General features: G+C 45.7%; 1 protein-coding gene across 1 annotated transcript in view; it reads left to right on the top strand.

Moving 5' to 3' along the window:
• Positions 1-2008: 2008 nt before the first annotated feature.
• Positions 2009-20678, top strand: part of LOC131183866 (connector enhancer of kinase suppressor of ras 2-like) — a 436268-nt gene continuing 417598 nt past the window's right edge. The window contains exon 1 of the mRNA XM_058154608.1: positions 2009-2072. Coding sequence (XP_058010591.1) covers positions 2009-2072 — 64 coding nt within the window. The remainder of the gene's footprint in view (positions 2073-20678) is intronic.

The following is a 20678-nucleotide window of genomic DNA, read 5'->3' as shown; positions in this document are numbered from 1 at the left end:
AGGGAGCGAGGGCTGACGTCTTCCATCTGCCGAGCCCCGGCTAAGGAGGACAATGGGGGTCCGATCCTGGAGAAGGACAGGCATGTGTGCGAGCCTTAGCCTTCGGCACGTGACCCTCTGACTTCCACAATTAGAGATTCCAGGGACATGCTGCATGGTTGGGAATAGGAAAAAGCTCCGCATCTCGCTCTCGCTCTCTTGCCAACTGCCAAGCGCTAGCATGCTTTCTTTGAATCCATCCGTGACATTCAGCAGTTTTTTTTTTCTGCTGCTGGTGAACTGAGAGACAATCTGCTATCAAGTTCCAGTTAGCAATTTCATTCTATTTATATTCTCTCTCTCTCTCTCCCCCCTCCTCCACTCCCGTCTTCCACTTCCCTCCTACCTTCCCTCTCAACCCATGATCTAAGCAAATAATAATAACAGCCATAATATTTGTGGGTTGGTTGGGTTTTGTTTTTGTTTGTTTGTTTTTTTGAAGAAGAACAACCCAGTTCTTCAGGCTTGACATAGGAAAGGGGAAGAGAGTCTCGTTGTTGGCAGGAGGGTGCCCTGTAATTTCATATTTCTGCCAGCCTTAATAAGTAGATCATTGGGTGTAAAGGGACTGCCTTTTTTTTTTTTTTTTGGTGGAGGGTGGGGGGAACGTAAGTAAGTAGAGACATACTGCACCATTTCCTGATTCACTGAGCTCCAGAGGGTTGCTGGCTGTGTGCGGCAGGGGAGGTGCTAGAACTGATCAGGCAGAATAATTTTATACATTACTGAATCAGTGCAGGAAGAACCTGGAGGGACAAAGCATCAACTCATCCTTGGACTGCATTGTGAAATCCTCACGCTGTCTTCTCCAGCCATGCTCTGAGACATTTGGGCATTTCCTTCACCTCTCACCCACCCACCCACTCATTCACTCACCCACCCACCATTTCTCTCCCTCTTTTTTTTTTTAAATCTTTCTTGCTCCCCACTTCTCTCTTCTCCTCCTCCCCCCCCAACCGTCAGTTTCCCCCCTCCTCCTGGTGTGAATGACACCGTCTGAGGATGGCCCTTGTTATGGAACCTATTAGCAAGTGGACGCCGAAGCAAGTAGTGGACTGGATGAAAGGTAAGGCTCTCTTTTCTCTCTCGCGCAACCTTGCTTACCCGATTCCGTCTCCCTGGCTAACCTGGGCACTCGGACCAGGAGGCATTGTTCTACTCCCCTCCTCCATCTCTGGGTCTTTTTTGGGGTGTGTGTCGATTGCATGCAGAGTTTCTCTGCTTTTGGGAGAAGAGCTGTGGGGGGGGAGAGGGAGGGGGGAGGAGGGAGATGGGCTCATGTGCTGTCTCACACAAGTGAGCTGGCTGGGAGACCCAGCTCAATGAAAAAGCTCTTCAACCTGGAAGTGCCTCTTGACTGAGGAACTAATGGAAGCATGGACTGTTGGAGATACCGGGGAGCTTTCAGAATGCAACTTCCCCCCTCCCCTTTAGCCATTGCTTGGTGTCATGAGCCGCTGTGCAGGTGGTCCTCGTCTCCCTCTCAGGGTGTGTGTGGGGGGGTTGTCTTTCTGTTTTCACAAACAGGTGACACAATGCAGCTTAGCCCTATAAGGCTGCAGCTGCTGTATTTTAGTTTGGGAGGATTTTATGTTTTGTTTTATTTTAATGTGATGGAAGGATGGGCAACCCTCGTTTCCTAAAATCCGTGGCACGTTGCTGGCAGCCTGGCTTTTCTTGCCCAGCCACCCGTGTAGCTTCGCTCTTGGAGACCAAACCTCCTAGGTGACGAGCGATCAGCACCATGGACAGTTCAGCTACGGCCATATATGGAGAGTGCAAGCGATGGAGACAGGAAAGGGTGCAAGCTTACTAAGGGAACTCTTCAGGGCAAGTTGTCAGTAGGGTTGATGGAGTGTCCCCACATTCCCACTCACCCCCACTGGTCCCAGACATTGTGTGCCGTTGCCGACAGACAGTGCGAGGCGGTGTGGTTTCCTCCTCCTGGTGTGAATGACACCGTCTGAGGATGGCCCTTGTTATGGAACCTATTAGCAAGTGGACGCCGAAGCAAGTAGTGGACTGGATGAAAGGTAAGGCTCTCTTTTCTCTCTCGCGCAACCTTGCTTACCCGATTCCGTCTCCCTGGCTAACCTGGGCACTCGGACCAGGAGGCATTGTTCTACTCCCCTCCTCCATCTCTGGGTCTTTTTTGGGGTGTGTGTCGATTGCATGCAGAGTTTCTCTGCTTTTGGGAGAAGAGCTGTGGGGGGGGGGAGAGGGAGGGGGGAGGAGGGAGATGGGCTCATGTGCTGTCTCACACAAGTGAGCTGGCTGGGAGACCCAGCTCAATGAAAAAGCTCTTCAACCTGGAAGTGCCTCTTGACTGAGGAACTAATGGAAGCATGGACTGTTGGAGATACCGGGGAGCTTTCAGAATGCAACTTCCCCCCTTCCCTTTAGCCATTGCTTGGTGTCATGAGCCGCTGTGCAGGTGGTCCTCGTCTCCCTCTCAGGGTGTGTGTGGGGGGGTTGTCTTTCTGTTTTCACAAACAGGTGACACAATGCAGCTTAGCCCTATAAGGCTGCAGCTGCTGTATTTTAGTTTGGGAGGATTTTATGTTTTGTTTTATTTTAATGTGATGGAAGGATGGGCAACCCTCGTTTCCTAAAATCCGTGGCACGTTGCTGGCAGCCTGGCTTTTCTTGCCCAGCCACCCGTGTAGCTTCGCTCTTGGAGACCAAACCTCCTAGGTGACGAGCGATCAGCACCATGGACAGTTCAGCTACGGCCATATATGGAGAGTGCAAGCGATGGAGACAGGAAAGGGTGCAAGCTTACTAAGGGAACTCTTCAGGGCAAGTTGTCAGTAGGGTTGATGGAGTCTCCCCACATTCCCACTCACCCCCACTGGTCCCAGACATTGTGTGCCGTTGCCGACAGACAGTGCGAGGCGGTGTGGTTTCCCTCCTCCCCACTTCCCCGGTTGCTCTCCCGACAGGTGTAATTTTGACCAGGAGGCACGGGGAGTTGCTTGTTGCTGATCACGTAGTTGGCATCTCTTTCTCCACATCTGAGCAAAGAGGAAGAAAGAGAAAGGAAGACTTTGGTATAGTTAAAACGTGCTCGTTCCAAATATTGCAAATCCCTGCATTTCTTTTCTTTTCTTTTTTTTCAACCTGACTTTTTCCTTTAACGTGCTCGCCATGGTAAATTATACGTCTCGATGGATTGTGTGAAATCGCACTGCATGAGTTTGGGGTGTGCCACCCTTATTAGCCCATGTGGCACATACTTTCATTTCCTAGGCTATTATATCAAAAGGCCTTCCGTTTTTTTATGAAATATAAACCTGAAGGCTGGTTTTCTGTTTGCATGCAAAATGCACAAGAAGAAAAGGTGGTGCGGTTAAGAGAAAGATGAAAAGTCTCCCTTGAGTCAAGATCAAGTCCTGGTGACTTCACGGTCATGGCTGCATTCATTTGAGGAGAGCAATAGGAAAACGATTTGTTTTCTGGGATTATTATTATTATTATTATTTTCTTCCCTGCTTTTAGATTGTTGGGTGGTCTTCTACCCAGGTACTAATCAGATACAACCCTGCTTAGCTTTTGGGAGATTGGCCAGGTTAACAAAGTGTCGCCATCTACTGTGTTTTGCATTTAGGATACTGATGTTCAAAGGATTTCGCAATTGCACAATTTGTGATATTTGGATTCCAGTCTCCATAGAGCATGTCATCGGTGTAAAGGAAGATGTAGCCCCACGAGTGTTCAAAAATTCACCCTCTTCTACCTTCTACTCCTTGGTGCAGACAGAATTTCTAGAAGTCTATTTTCTCAGCAAAATACTGTGGCTGCTATCTCCAACATCCATCCCAAACACATAGTTTCAATAGGTACACGTTCCCTTTGGATTCCATATGTTTTTTTTAAAAATATCCTTCACGAAGTTTGTTTCAAACTTTAATTTGGTGGGTGGGGCGGGATAGGGTGTCATTATCGCAAACTAGGTCAGCCAGAAAACATCTGACAGTTATTTGCTGCATGAGAGAGCAAAACACAAAAGGGAATACTGGAAATACAATTTCAGACCACATCGGTAGATATACTCGGGAGCGAACGTGAACAGATCAAGAGATACGGGTTAGTTCTGAGCAAATACATACGGAATTCCACCGGATGGTAGTTCTCATTTGACAAAGTCTTGATAGCATCTCCAAAACTAACTTTGGGGAAAATGGAAATGTGGTCTTTTTCATAGCACAGAGGTTGGAATCGGAATATGTTCCCCGTTCTCCCCTCCCCAACACCTGATTTTTTAAAATAAGAAATATTACTTATGTCCAAATCATAACTAAATGTTTGCAGCTCGATTTTCCTTTATTCAGCCCTGAGCAGCAGAAAAACACTACCGAGAGAAAACATACAGTTCAATTATTTTATCCCTAACAGGTTCATGAGGGCTGAGCGTGGTTAGCTAATAGACATAAAACTTTAATTCCTGCATTCTAAATATTTGCCAGTGTATCAGGCTAAGTGGCGGTTGAATTGGTTTTAATCCTGGTACTGAATGCAGGCAGGCTCGGCTGAATTCCCGTACGTTCTACACTAACTGTGGGAAAACTTATTTATTTATTTATTTATTAGATAATATATATATAAGCACAAGCATGAACTGAATACATAAAATGAATAAAATTAAAGGGAACATTAGGACAGGGATGGTAGGCATGCTGGTGCTCTTATGCACTCCCCTTACAGACCTCTTAGGAATGGGGTGAGGTCAACAGCCTTAGGTTAAAGTTTTGGGGGTTTTGGGATGAGACCACAGAGTCTGATAAAGCAAAGATCATCACAGGCTCTTGAATGAGAGACCTTGGACATCTATCTTAAGATTTGTGGAGCCGGGCAAAAGAGGCACGTAAAATTTCAACAAGAGTTCATACTTAAAAACAGTTCATTTAGCGCCTGTTCGAAGTTACAACGGGCACTGAAAAAAGTGACTTACGACTGTTTTTTATAATTATAACCAGGGGTGATATTCACTTAATTTTGCTACTGGTTCGCAAATGTGAGTGTGCACCTCCTCCATGCATGCACAGAGGGTCAAAAACAGGATGTGATGACATCCGGGCAGGTGGGCGGAGCCTCCCACTGCCAGCGCTACCAGATCGTGCGATCTGAAATAGAACCGGCTAAATTTCACCACTGCTTACGACCATTGCAGTACCGCCAGGGTCACATAACCAACATTCTTACACTTGGCAACGGACTCATGTTTAGGACGGTCCCAGGGTGTCCCGTAATCCTCTTTTGCGTCTTTCTGAATAAGCAAATGCAATGGGGAAACCAGATTTCCCTTAACAACCGTCTTACTGATTTAAGAACTGCAGCGATTCACTTAACAAATGTGGCCAGCCAGGTCGTAAAATGAGGCGAAGCTCACTTAACAACAGTCTCCCTTAGCAACAGAAAGGTTGGGTTCAATTGTGGCCGTAAATCGAGGACTACCTATATTTATCTTCAAGTTAATAGGATTGTTATCTATACATTTAAGCTTGACACCCATACCCACACCCACACCGCCTCTACTGGCATTTTGCAAATGACAATTGGGTGGAAATTGCTGGATGAGGTTCAGGAAGAAAAGCCAAGGTTTAGGAGGGCTACAGGTTGGTGGAAATGAAATGATTCCGCCATGGCCTCTAAGAGTGGCTTCTGATGATTAAGTCCAGCAACATTAAGTAAGATACTAGCCTGACTAGGTAGCTCAGTGGCTAGGACACTGAGCTTGTCAATCCGAAAGGTCGGCAGTTTGGTGGTTCAAATCCTTAGTACAGGTCTCCTGGGTGAGCAGGGGGTTGGACTAGATGACCTCCAAGGTCCCTTCCAACTCTGTTACTGTTAAAATATGATATTGTTAAGATGGCGGCAGGGAAGGGGGAACACTGAATTGTGTGCAATTCACCAGCCTTCCTTTCTTCTTAAAAAATTAACAGCAGCCTGGGTTATTTTTTTTTTTTTTGTATCCTGGTCTGCCCTCCCCTCCCCCCCCCGCCCTTGTGTCTATCTTAGCTTAGCTCTGAGATTCTCCAGAAAATATGGCTGTCAGGCCTGGATCAGAGTTTCTTTTTTATGCAGAAGAGGTTTTTCTGGAACCTTGACAAGGGCGTCATGCTTGGCCCTCTTTGTCTCCTGCCTTTCTTATGTCATGAGAAAGAAGGGAGATTCCTTGAGGCAGCTGTGAGTCAATTTTTCAAAACTGTTGCATAATTGAAAAGGGAGTGTGTGGTGCGCAAGCTAGGAAGGAGTGCCTTCAGCAGTGGTCTTTTGAAAGGAGTCCAGCCAGGCTGGCTTCGTTTTTTATAAACCGTTTTTGTGCTATTTTGACAATAAAATAATGGGGTTTTCCCATTAGCAGTTTTGCACTGGAACCGAACGCAGACTTTGATCAGATTGCTACGGGCGAAGAAAGGAAACCGTGGGCTTAAAACGTGAAGTTACCGCTCAGCTATAGCGCTTATTCACTTGTCTAGAAAGAGTGCAGAGAAGAGCAGCCAAGATGATTAGGGAACTGGAAGCTAAAACATATGAAGAACGGTTGCTGGAACTGGGTATGCCTAGTTTAATGAAAAGAAGGACTAGAGAAGATCTGATAGTAGTGTTCCAATATCTCGGGGGTTGCCACAAAATAGAGGGGGTTAACCTATTCTCCAAAGTACCCGAGGGCAGGACAAGAAGCAATGGGTGGAAACTGATCAAAGAAAGAAGCAACTTAGAACTAAGGAGAAATTTCCTGACAGTTAGAACAATTAATCAGTGGAATGACTTGCCTCCAGAAGTTGTAAATGCTCCAACACTGGAAGTTTTTAAGAAGAGATTGGACAACCATTTGTCTGAAATGCTATAGGGTTTCCTGCCTGAGCAGGGGGTTGGACTAGAAGACCTCCAAGGTCCCTTCCAACTCTGTTATTCTATCTTTTTCTTAATCAAGAAGAGAAGCAACCTGGAAGTAAGGAGGGATTTCCTGTCAGTGTTATTCTACAGGGACTGAGCATCCTTAGTGTGGAGCTTAGTTTTCCTGTAGACATTTCATGACCCAACTATGGAGCGTCATCAGTGCTAGAAGAGAGTGGGATTTGCAAAGTGGGGCAGGACAAGATGAAATGGATGGAAACTAATCCAACGTAGAACTAAGGAGGAATTTCCTGACAGTGGAAATAATTTATCAGTGGAACGACTTGCCTCCAGAAGTTGTGAATGCTCCAACACTGGAAGTTTTTAAGAAGAGATTGGACAACCATTTGCATTGGAATGCAAATCTGAAATGCTATAGGGTTTCCTGCCTGAGCAGGGGGTTGGATTAGAAGACCTCCAAGGTCCCTCCCAACACTGTTATTCTATTATTCTGTTGTCTAAATTAAGGGAAAGCTGTGGCTGATGACTGTTTTTTTGTGTAATGGATCAAAATCACCCTCGGTGCTGTCTTTGATCATTGCGAAACAGATTGGTTGCCTTGACCTACGTGACTTTGTTTCCAACTCTACAGCGATACTGTCAGAGTCTCGTTTAAGGCATAGAATTCTGATGAATTCCTCTTTATTTTGTCGTTCAAGGAGAGGTAAGGAGGCAGAGCTTTAATTGAAAGGAAACATTCTTATTATTAACATATTAGGTACGTTCGCTCCCTTGAGTTATTTATAAAAAAAAGTAAAGGCGGGATGTAAATAAATAAAATCTGCAGAATACAAATTAAGGAAACTCAGGTGGCTCAGCTATGACTCTTGATAGCACCAGAAAACACAAGGCAGCGTCAGTACCCCCATGATCCAAGAAAGACATGGAGTTACTTCTGAGTACAGGCAGTCCTTGAGTTATGACCATAACGGAGCCCAAAAATTTCGAAACAGTTGTGAATTGAATTTTGCCCCATTTTACAACTTTTCTTGCCACAGTTGTTAAGCGAATCATTGCATTGGCTAAGTTAACAGAATCTAGATTCCCCACTGACTTTGTTTGTCAGAAGGTCGCAAAAGCGGATCAAATTACCCCGGGATACCACAACCGTCATAAATATGAACCACTTGTCAAGCATCTGAATTTTTATCACGTGACCCTGGGGATGCTCATTGGGTCGTAAGTGTGAAAAACGGTCCTAAGTCACTTTTTTCAAGGCCGTTCTAACTTTGAACAGTCACTAAATGAACTGTTGTAAGTCGACTACCTATAGTTTCATTTATTGCGCTTCATCTATAGGTTAGGGGACAGGAGTGGTGGGGGTGGCCGAGAGGTGGAGCTCTCGCCTCACAATCGGGAGGCTGTGAGTTCGATCCTAGGTAGAGGCAGTTATTTCTCTCTCTGGGCACACTGAGACTATATCTGCAGAACAAAACTCCGCATTGGCGACAGGAAAGGCATCTGGCCATTAAAACACTCTGATAGCTCAATTCAGTTGCCCAGACTCCATCCCGCAAGGGATTATGGGGTTGTTAAATGATGTTGATGATCTACAGACTAGGGGTCTCCAAACTTGGCAGGTTGTATATAACTTGTGGATTTTAACTCCCGGATGGCTGGCAGAGGAATTCTGGGAGTTGAAATCCACAGCTGCCAGTTTGGAGTTGCCAAATTTGGAGACCTTTGCTATAGAAATCACACAGAACTAAAGCAACTAATTTGCATAACTACCGACATACTCTGGACATTACTAGGGAGGGGCCATTTTAACCTTCCTTCTTATCAAACTTTTCATCCTTCGCTGCCTCTTTTCCCTATGGAATGCAGCAGGGGTGAAATTCAGCAGGTTCTGATAGGTTCTGGAGAACTGGTAGCGGAAATTTTGAGCTGTTCAGAGAACCGGTAGTGGAAATTTTGAGTAGTTCAGAGAAGCGGCAAATACCACCTCTGGCTGGCCACAGAGTGGGGTGGGAGTGGGGATTTTGCAGTATCCTTCCCCCAGGAGTGGGGAGATAATGGAGATTTTGCAGTATCCTTCCCCCGCCACGCCCACCAAGCCACACCACGCCCACCAAGCTACGCCCACAGAACCAGTAGTAAAACAATTTGGATTTCACCACTGGAATGCAGCCCCTCTCTGCTGGGAATCCAGGCTACATTCCACCACAGGCAATGCCTCTTGGAATGTCGGTTCATCGGCATCTACGTGGCTGGCTTCCCCCATCTGTGATTTTGATCTTTCATGATGAACATTTCCCATTTCATCAAAAATTGCAACTTTCAAACGGAAACCAGTCATGCGGGGGCTTCAAAAAAGGGGCTTGAGTGAGCCTGGCAATGCTGAGGTCACTCTCTGAAGAATTCTTGAAAGCAGCCAAAATTGTTTCCCAGGCTAGTGCATTGCCTCTCTAGAGCTGGCTTGTAAATCCTGGGTAATGGCTACGGCCGTTTTCAAATGTGGCAGACCAGGTGGTGGATTTGCACTTGGGAATGCTCCAAAGCCCCCCTTTTTTTGGAGTTGGATCAGAAGCATCTGTAGTCCCCCCAAACGTCAGAGCTGATTAATATTCTGTGCTGCTCCCGTCCTAATGTGTCATTTATTTTAGAAAAATAGAAAATGATGATCTTATCCAGGCGCTGGGGGAATTATTACTTTTAAAAAAAAAAAAAAAACCCCGAGTATTTAGAATGCAAATTGGGCATCATCAGCCTTTCCCAACCAGCTCACTGTTGCAATCCATCACATTGGGAACATATGTCTGGCGAAGTTCACCCCAGGTATGGCCTTCTTAGCATCCCTTGTTAAAGACTCTGCAGGACTTAAACTTAACTCTTCGTAGTTAACGCTGAGCCGAAACGTGTCCTGCGATTTGTCAGATATTTTCGTTCTTTACTAAGAGACTTCCTTGGCTCGTTTCATTTACCAATCCAACATAAAAAAAAAAAAATCCAAGAAAGGGAATTACAGCTAGCCCTCGGCTGACAACAGTTCATTTAGTGACCGTTCAAAGTTACGACGGGGCTGAAAGAAGTGACTTATGGCCGTTTTTTACATTTACGACTGTTGCCGCTTCCTCGGGATCAAAATGCAAGATGCTGGGCAACTGGCTCATATTTATGACGGTTGCAGTGTCCCAGGATCGTGGAATCACTTCAGCGGTGAATTGCACTTATCTTTGCTACCAGTTCGGGAGTGTGAGCTCCCGAACCGGTAGCACAGAGGGTCAGAAATGGGATGCAATGATGTCCCAGTGCATCATGCACTGGGATGCAATGATGCAATGATGTCCCAGCTACTGGTTCACGCGATCCGGCCAGATTTCACCGCTGGATCACTTTTTGTAACCTTCTGACAAGCAAAGTCAATAATTCACTTAACAGCCGGATTACCAGTTTCACAACTGCAACGGTTCACTTCACAACTGTGGCAAGAAAAGTCCTCAAAACGGGGCAAAACTCACTTAACAAATGTCTCACGTCCATTGCTCAGAACTTTGGGGCTCAGTTGTGGTCGTAAGTGGAGGACTACCTGCACTTCAGGATGTCAGGAGGAGCTTCCTCACAGCACTAGCTTTTGACCAGTGAAACAGACTGCCTCATGAAGTTTCGAAAAGTTTTTGAATGGAGACTGGATGAATCATTGATTGGGATTGGCCATTGGTGACTTTGAAATATGCAGACTTCAATTTTGGTGACTTTAACTTATGTTTTTTCAACCTTGGTGACTTTAAGATACGTGGATTTAAACTCTCAGAATTTCCCAGGTAGCCATTCTGGGAGATTCAGCATTCAGTTTTGCATTCAGTTTTGGTCGCCACGATATAAAAAAGATGTTGAAACTCTAGAAAGAGTGCAGAGAAGAGCAACAAAGATAATTAGGGGACTGGAGGCGAAAACATATGAAGAACGGTTGCAGGAACTCGGTATGCCTAGTTTAATGAAAAGAAGGACTAGGGGAGACATGATAGTAGTCTTCCAATATCTCAGGGGCTGCCATAAAAAAGAGGGAGTCCAGCTATTCTCCAAAGCACCTGAGGGCAGGACAAGAAGCAATGGGTGGAAACTGATCAAGGAGAGAAGCAACTTAGAACTAAGGAGAAATTTCCTGACAGTTACAACAATTACTCAGTTGAACAACTTGCCTGCAGAAGTTATGAATGCTCCAACACTGGAAAATTTTAAGAAAATGTTGGATAACCATTTGTCTGAAATGGTGTAGGGTTTCCTGCCTGGGCAGGGGGTTGGACTAGAAGACCTCCAAGGTCCCTTCCAACTCCACTATTATGAGATTATGTCTATAGAGATTCTCAGTCATCCAGGTCATGGTTGTCCCAAAGGTGCTTTTTTTTCAAGAGGCAACTGGACTTTCTGGTTTTTCTTTGAAGACGTTTCGCTTCTCATTCAAGAAACTTCTTCAGCTCTGACCGGATCCTTCCATTCCCCACCATCCAGTCGGAGCTGAAGAAGCTTCTTGGATGAGAAGCGAAACGTCTTCAAAGAAAAACCAGAAAGTCCAGTTGCCTCTTGAAAAAAAAGCACCTTTGGGACATTCTGGGAATTCAGACCCAGATGCCTTAAAGTTGGTAAGGTTGAGAAACATTTCTCCAGTGAATCTGAGCGGGTGGTTGGAATAGATGAACTCTTAAGATCCCTTCAAGTTTGATGATTCTAGCTGAAACATAAGAAACGAGGAAGGCTGCAGGCTGCTACTGCATTGATTGGTATGCATGAGAATCCTATCTTTTACAGCACAATTTCCTAACCGGGGGAGTGAAATGCAATAATGCCACCTTCTTCCCATTTGCAAGGAATCTTAAAAGCAGCTTTTTATCAAAACGAATGAGAATCGGTAGGGAGGAAAGTAAAAAGAAGGGACTATTTATTCCACTCAGCTCCATTGATTTTGTAGTTTCAGGTGGTTTGCCATTTCAGAAGGCAGGCAGGCCTCTAATGAGAATGGCCTTCTTTCCAACAGTCACATCAGAAAAAGAAAAGCTGTAACTCGGAGGTGCTTCTCATGCACCAAATCCTTGGTTCAGGGAAGAACCGCGCCTCAAATCCCAGAGAACGAGGGCCACCAAGGATAAGCATGTAGCTACATGCAGCAATTCGTACAGAGGCATCAGCTTTATATATCCGTATAAGTGGTGGTGGAATTCAAATAATTTTACAACCGGTTCTCTGCCCTAATGAGTAGCTGGGTATCAGTTTTGGAAGGCAATTTTCTTTTTGCTTCTTAACTGCCACATATTTTAGCTGGGGAAGTTGGGAGGGGGTTGTTGGAGCAGTAGAAAGTTAGTCATAACAACATTCCGTATTCAAGGACTTTTGCCTGCGTCTGATGTAGACTGCCTGAAGATTGTATCCAATTGAGTGTGAAGAATTGATTGGACATTGTGATGAACTTGTGGGTGTGGGGCAGGGCTGTGAACTGTCAACTGGGTGTGGAAAACTTGGAACCTGGGTTTTCCCAGTTGTACCAACGTGACATCTCTAATAAATTGGAACTTTGAGGAACCTCAAGCCTCAGAGCTTTATTTCATTGGGGGTGTTCCTTGGAACCCTGACACTGGGTGGGTGTGGCCATGATGGGCGTGGTTAGGGGTGTGACAGGCACTCGGCCTCCTGCACCCCCCTGGGAGCAAAAATGTGCCACAGAGGGAGGGGGTGTCACACACATCCGTGCCCCATTTTGGGCCTAGTAGGCCTCCCTGCAGCATCCTGGGAGCAGAAACAGGCTGCGGGGGACGGGGGTGCCGCTCCACCCGTGCCCCATTTGGACCTAGTAGTCCTCCCTGCACTTACTTGGGATCCAAAATGGGGCACGTGGGAACTTCTGGAAGGGATGGGGAGGGGAGGAACCAGCCAGCAATTTAACTACCGGTTCGCCCTAACTGGCCTAACCCAGCAGATTCTCACCACTGCATATAAGCAATAGCAGTTTCATAGTGTTTGCTACCAATAGGAGAGAATATTTGTAGCTCAGGTTTGAAATGGGGACTCCTTGGTGCTCTCCAGGCTTGGTTGTTTCCTTGCAGACATTTCCTTACCCAGCTAGGGAACATAATCAGTGCTAGAAGACAGGGGATGTGTGGAATGGAGGAAGGAGGTGTAGGAGGAAAAGAATGTTAGGGTCCTTGGTGGTTTTTGAGCTTGGTTGCTTTCCAGAAGACATTTCATGATCCTAACAAGGGAACACCATGAGTGCTAGAAAGGAGTGGGGTTTGTGGAGTGGAGGAAGAGAAGGGGAGGAGGAAGTAGTAGTAGTAGTAGGACTGTGGTGTCCTTGGTGCTCTCTGATCTTAGTTGCTTTCCTGCAAATATGTCATTACCTTCTTTAGTGAAGATGTTACCTAGTTGGCTAGTGAAACATTTGCAAGAAAACAAACCAGCTCAAAGAACATCAAGGACTCCGTAGTCTTTGATGTCAGAGCTGTATAGTCCATGTTTTCCCTCAATCTTCCTCTTTTCCTTTTCTATCAACAACCCTAAGTGATCATTCAAATAATGATAAGAAACACCCCTCTTCCTCCTCCTCCTCCTCCTCCTCCTCCTCCTTGATTCGACAGGTGCAAACTACTCTCCCCTCTCCAAAAAAACAAATCGTCTTTAGATCTCCAAACCATGAGAAAAATGACCCAAGATCTTAACCATCTTAATTTCTCTCTCCCTCTCCCCCACCCTCTCTCTCTCTATCTATATCTATCTATATCTATATCTATATATATTTTCTGAGGTTTTCGCGGATGTTTGTATGTAGGTCTTTGGTTATTCGGGTTTTCTCCTGCGTAAAATTGGAAGTGTCTTGGCGACATTTCGACGAAGTCTCATTCGTCATCTTCAGGCTTCAGCTTCGTGCTTCTGGGAGCATTGCTTTGGTTATTTGAGAAAACCCGAATAACCAAAGACCTATATATATATATATATATGTATATATATATATATATATATATATATATATATATATATATATATATATATATATATATATATATGTATGTATGTATGTATGTATGTATGTATGTATGTATGTATGTATGTATGTATACACTTCCATGTAGGGTACTCATTGCAATTCTTCTGTTGAAACTTTCATCTTTTTGCTAACCATTTTTCCTAATCAGAGTGCCAAGAAACTTGCTTTGGGGATTAATTATTTTCTACTCCAGGTTGCTACAAGGAGAGTTTGACATCCATCCTGAGAATCTCAGAGTAGCCACGGTGGCTCCTGGCATTTATCTTTGAATTTCTTTCTTTTAAAGCCCCTCCCCCTCCCCCAGCAAAGAAAAAAATAGTTTCAGTCAGGAATGGCCTGTCCATTTTCCACCTTGCAGATAACCTGTAAAAGGCTGCGAGGAGCCCTGCCAAATTGACTTTTAAAAAGAGATTTCCAGAGGTACTTTGTATGACTGAGTGCATCTTTTGTATATGCATGAGAAACAAGGTTTCATAAAATATTCATAGGTAAGGATGAAGGGGAGCATAACGGGGTGGGGGGTGGGGGGGAGGAGATGGATCATAAAGATCAAGTTTTTTAAAAAAAACCTCACCTTTTTTGCTTTTAACATCAGCAGAATTTCAGTTCCTTCAAGCTTTGTTCCTTTATAATTTGGCTTAAGCACCGTTCCTATAAATCTTCTAACTAACCCTGGCAATAGCAAATGACTTATATACCATTTCGTACTGCTTTACTGATATCTCTAAGCAGTTTACAGAGTCAGCCTATTGTCCCCAATAATCTGGGTCCTCATTTTACCCACCTCGGAAGGATGAACGTATCTTTTCTTTTATGTACACTGAGAGCATATGCACCAAGACAAATTCCTTGTGTGTCCAATCACACTTGGCCAATAAAATTCTATTCTTCTAAAATTCTATGAAAGGCTGAGTCAACCTTGAGCCAGTGAGGGTTGAACTCCTGGCAGTGGGCAGAGTTAGCCTGAAGTATTACATTCTAACCACACCAAAGGAAAGGAAGGGAAAGGAAGGGAAGGGAAGGGAAGGGAAGGGAAAGGAAAGGAAAGGAAAGGAAGGGAAAGGAAAGGAAAGGAAAGGAAAGGAAAGGAAAGGAAAGGAAAGGAAGGGAAAGGAAAGGAAAGGAAGGGAAGGGAAGGGAAGGGAAGGGAAGGGAAGGGAAGGGGAGGAAAGGAAAGGAAAGGAAAGGAAAGGCAATAGCACTTAGATTTATACACCACTGCACAATGCTTTTACAGGCCTCTCTAAACGGTTTACAGAATCAGCCTCTTGCCCCCAACAATCTGGGTCCTCATTTTACCCACCTCGGAAGGATGGAAAGCTGAGTCAAACTTGAGCCGGTCAGGATCGAATTCCTGGCAGTGAGCAGAGTCAGCCTACAATCCTGCATTCTAACCACTCGGCCACCATGGCAAGGTAGATCCGATCAGGAAACCAACACCACTTCACCAGCTATGCTTTCTTGAGATAGGCTGTAGGACATCTTACCAGCTTTTGAAAAGCTTGTCTGAGATCGTCTTTGCGGTTGCTTATAACTTTTTTGCTTCCCTTCTCATTAAGCCCAAAGTACCATTTGTGGGGGTCAAACAAACAAAGAAAAAAAAATTGATGTAGCATTCTTCGTCTCTGCTCAACAGGGCTAGAATTTTTAAAAAAGGAGACAATGGCATGTGATCAAGGTTGATGCTCACAACATGTCAGGGAAAACAAGAAAGGAACATCTCACCATTCCTGGACAGGATAGGATGCTTGTCCATTTTTTGCAAGAGCCTCCTAATTTGATATTTTCTAAAAGGGCTCAGTGGCTAAGATGCTGAGTTTGTCGATTGAAAAGTTGGCAGTTCAACGGTTCGAATCCCTAGCGCCACGTAATGGGGTGAGCTCCCGTTACTTGTCCCAGCTTCTGCCAACCTAGCAGTTCGAAAGCACGTAAAAAATGCAAGTAGAAAAATAGGGACCACCTTTGGTGGGAAGGGAAAGGCATTCCGTTCGCCTTTGGTGTTTAGTCATGCCGGCCACATGACTAAACACCAAATCTCACCAGGCTCCAGGTTGACTCAGCTTTCCATCCTTCCGAGGTTGGTAAACTGAAGACTCAGATTGTTGAGGGCAATAGGCTGACTCTGTAAAACCACTTAGAGAGGGCTGTAAAACACTGTGAAGGGGTATATAAGTGCTGTTGTCCTTCCTTCCTTCCTTCCTTCCTTCCTTCCTTCCTTCCTTCCTTCCTTCCTTCCTTCCTTCCTTCCTCCCTCCCTCCCTCCCTCCCTCCTTCCCTCCCTCTGCCCACAGCCAGCAGTTCAACCTTGACCGGCTCAAGATTGACTTAGCCTTCCATGCTTCCTAGGTCATTAAAATGTGGACCCAGATTGTTGAGGGCAATAGGCTGACTCTGTAAAACCATTTAGAGAGGACTATAAAGCACTGGGAAGGTGTATATAAGTATAAGTGCTAAGTGCTAAATTACTTGCAATGAGAACAATTTTTTTTTAAAGCTCCAAAACTGAATAGTGATACCACTGTCTGGGGTCTAGTTTGTACCCAGTATCAAGGTCAAACCTTTCTGAAGAGCCTTTGGATTGGTTTCTCATACTGTCCTTAATATGCATAGAGTTTAATTGTTATTTGGCCTCCTGAATCATTCGTATCGAAGGAAACTTGTGTAGGGTATTAGATGACAATTGTTACTCCTATTCTAATTTTTTTCCATTGCTTTGTGGACCTACAGTTTTATTCCAAAGCTCGTTGTTCGGTTGATCTTTCTTAAAATCTTTTGAATGGCTAAAAACAGATATTTTCCCCCCTGTCCTAGCTAAAGATGTTATAATCTAAATGTCTTTGTGAAAATACATCAGTTGTTATAGTATTTTAAATGAGATTTAACACAGATGAACAATCGCAGCCCCGCTCAGAAATAAGCTCCATTAGGCTGTTTATTCTCAGGTAATTCAGCATAGAATTGCTAAAGTTTTAATGTGTCGTACGGCTTTGTGAAAGGCTACCCAGCAGATTTCAGCAAATGATGGTTAAGCTAGTTCTGTCTTAGCCAGATGCAAGAAATCTGTCTAAGGACAGGAACGAGAGCTTAGCTCAGGTTCTACAAGCTAATAACATTTTGGGCTTGGTGCAGATTTTTCTTCCGAAACATTGTAGTTGTTGTGCCTCGCTCACCCCCCTCTCCGCAGCCGGGCCCTTCTCATCTCCTGCCAGACACTGATAGTACAGAAGAATGTCCTGGCATGCCTCCAGTCCCCAGTCCTGGCACCATGCCTGGACAGTCCGAGCAAGACGAATGGCCTGACATGCCTCCAGCCCCCAGTCTTGGCACCATGCCCGGACAAACAGAGCAGCTGGGCCCCTCCCCCGCAGCATGTGAGCCTGGGGAATGTGAAGCCAGTCACAAGCTGGAATTACTGACAGCTGGAGGCTGGAGAGATCCACGCTTCCGGAGAGTGGAGAGGTGACATCAGCAAAAGGAAGGGAGGGGCAGGCCTGGATAAGTGCTGAGTCATGGAGCCACACCCCATGGCCTATATAAAGGATCTGCTTTCTGGCATTCTTTGAGTCAGGCAAAGTCTAAATTGGATTACTGAAGTCACTTCCTGGTCTCCTGCCTGCCCTGAGAACTCTGACAGAACTTTGGCATAGCTGCTGAGGCACGCTTGATATGGACTTCCCCGACCCGGCCGTCAGAGGAGGAGTGGGACACGACAGTAATACTGTTTCTCCACCAGTGTATTTGTAAAATTAAACATGGCAAATCAGGGTAAGCCTTTAGTTAGCTTCTTTCAAAAGAGATCCTCACTTCGATGAGATGACTGATTTGGGATAAAATGCTGGAACAAATTGCACAGGAGGGCTGAAGAAATAAATCACCCGAGATTAATGAAGGACATGAAAGTTAAACAAGATTTATTTTGAATTTACAAGTTGCATTAAGCCATGGTTTTCTGAGGAAGGCACTATGGATGTGTTCTCCATAAAAGCCCAGGTATGAAAGTGGTTCCACAAATCAAAATGACTGAGTTGACCTCGGCCAAATCCCAACAAAGCCACATATTGGTTTGCTTTAAGCATCGCATTGTGCCAAATGTCTTGCATGAAGGACAATTCTCCTAATTGCTCCTAGCTGTAATGGTTGCATGGAGCTTTCAAAATCAAGAAATAATAGAGCTACAAGAAAGGCATCGTGTTTTGATGGTGGTCTATATAGAGCAAAAGAGTCAAACTCAAGGCCTGGGGCCCGGATACGGCCCGCAGGGCAGCAGTGAAATGCTACCGGTTCACACCGGTTCGGGTGAACTGATAGTGATAAAAACTACTGGTTCGGATAAACTGGTAGTAAAAAAAAAAAGGCTACCGGTTCCTCCGAACCAGTATTTCCTGCTTTCTAGTGAATCTAAATCACGCGGCACAGCTGTTCCCCCCTTGCTGTTCTTACCTTCCCTTTTTCTGCATGAAGCACACATTTGGTGCGTACTGTGCATGAGCATGCAGCATGCTTTTGGCGCACATCGCGCATGCGTGGGAGGCGAACCAGTAGCAAACCGGGGAAGATTTCACCACTGCTGCAGGATGCTTATAGCTGGCCTGTGGGACCCCTGGGGAAACAGCGAAGGACTGGGAGGGCCGCGAGCTGCATTTTTGCTGGCAGAGGGTTGCAAGAGGCCATCACAGCTGAGAATGGAGCTCAGGAGCCTGTTTTCTATGGCAGAGCTCTCAGGCCACCTGTTGTGCCTTGTCCTCCCTCCTCTCCTCAGCCAGGCCCCTCCCATCTCCTGCTATCCGATTCAGAGTCTGATAATGAAGAGGAACGGCCTGGCTTGCCTCCAGCCCCCAGCCCTGGCACCATGCCCGGACAGAATGTCAGGAATGAACAAACAAACCTCACTTCTACAGCGTGTGAGCACGAAGCCAGCCACGTGCTAGAATTGCCGGCAGCAGATCAGGAGGAAGGGAGTTCACAGTGGACGGATCCCTGCTTCCGGAGAATTGAAAGGCGACGTCAGCAAAAGGAAGGGAGGGGCAGGCCTGGATAAGTGCTGAGTCATGGAGCCACACCCCATGGCCTATATAAAGGATCTGCTTTTTGGCATTCCTTGAGTCAAGCAAAGTCTCATCTGGTTTGCTGAAGTCACACCTTGGATTCCTGCCTGCCCTGAGAAATCTGAAAGGAATTTGGCAAAGCTGCAGAGGCTTCGTGGCCACGCTTGATACAGACTTCCCAGACCCGGCCGTCGGAGGGGGAGGGGGACACGACATCACCACAGCCAGCCCCGACATGAGTGACATTGAGCTGGCCATGCCCACCCTGGCTACACCCATTCCAACCCCCCTGAGGTTAAACACAACCCTGATGCAGCCCTCAATGAAATCGAGTTTGACACCCCTGATATAGAGGTATCTGGTTAGCCTCTGCTTGAAAACAGCCTGAAAAAATATGAGTATCTAGCCAGGGGTGGGCTGCTGGGGGTTTGCAGGGGTTCAGGAGAACCTCTAGCAAAGATTCTGTCCAGTTTGGAGAACCCCCAAATACCACTCCTGGTTGGCCCTGCCCATCCCACCCCTCCCAGAAGCCCCCATGCGGCCCGTTTTGGTGCAGGTAAGTGCAGGGTGCGCATGATGGCTCAGGGAGGGTGAAAAACGGGCTTACCGGAAGTTCAGGAAGGCTGGAAACAGACCTCTTTCTGGTCTCCAGAGTGCCTCTGGAGCCTTTTTTGCCCTCCCAGAGCCTCGAGAAAAGCCTCCAGAGCCCGGGGAGGGCAAAAATGCCCCCCGCTATGGTACGGGAGGCTGGCTAGGTCACACCCGCCATGGCCACACCCACCCAGCAACTGAGCAAAGAACCCCTTGCTAAAACTTTTGATGCCCACCCCTGGATCTAGCCAGTGCAAGGAATGAACAACTGGATCTAACTAGATAGTAAATATAATGTGGCTAGACTCAAAAAAATAAGGAACTGAGAGATTGTCTGCAGGCAAAGTGTAGTTGAGTCAATGAAGAGTGGCATCTTTCCCCCCCTCTGTTTTGATGCTGCAACCTTGAATTGATCAATCTTTATCAATTGATCCAGTCCTTGAGGGGCTGCCCCAAAGTAGAGGGGGTCAAATTATTCTCCGAAGCACCAGAAGGCAAGACAAGAAACAATGGTTGGAAACTAATCAAAGAGAGAAGCAACATGGAATTAAGGAGAAACTTCCTAACAGTAAGGACAATTAACCAGTGGAACAGCTTGCCTCCAGAAGTTGTGGGTGCTTCATCACTGGAGGCTTTTAAAAAGAGGATGGACAGTCACTTATCTGAAATGGGATAGAAGACCTCCAAGGTCCCATCCAGCCTTCTCTTCTCTTCTCTTCTCTTCTCTTCTCTTCTCTTCTCTTCTCTTCTCTTCTCTTCTCTTCTCTTCTCTTCTCCTCCTCCCTCCTCCTCCCTCCACTCCCTCCACTCCACTCCTCCCTCCTTCTCCTCTACTCTACTCTACTCTACTCTACTCTACTCTACTCTACTCTACTCTACTCCAGAAACCACTAATGCTGTGATCATCAAGTTCTTGGCTTAAGTTGTAGTTGGTTTTGCAAAAGGAAAATAAAGGGTTAGATGATTGTCAAACTAGAAAGACTTAAGCTTTCTAGTTTGATAGGGCAGAAGTGGACATGAAACTCAACTCTAGAGATTCCTGAAGAATGGTCTTGCAAAGCAGGATTTTTTTTTTCTCCGTGGGGATAAGTGGAAAGTGTTCAAAGAAACAAGAACTTTGCATTGTT

This window comes from Ahaetulla prasina, chromosome 11 (genome assembly GCF_028640845.1).
Source record: "Ahaetulla prasina isolate Xishuangbanna chromosome 11, ASM2864084v1, whole genome shotgun sequence".
NCBI lineage: Eukaryota > Metazoa > Chordata > Lepidosauria > Squamata > Colubridae > Ahaetulla > Ahaetulla prasina.
This window is presented reverse-complemented; position numbering and strand designations above follow the sequence as displayed.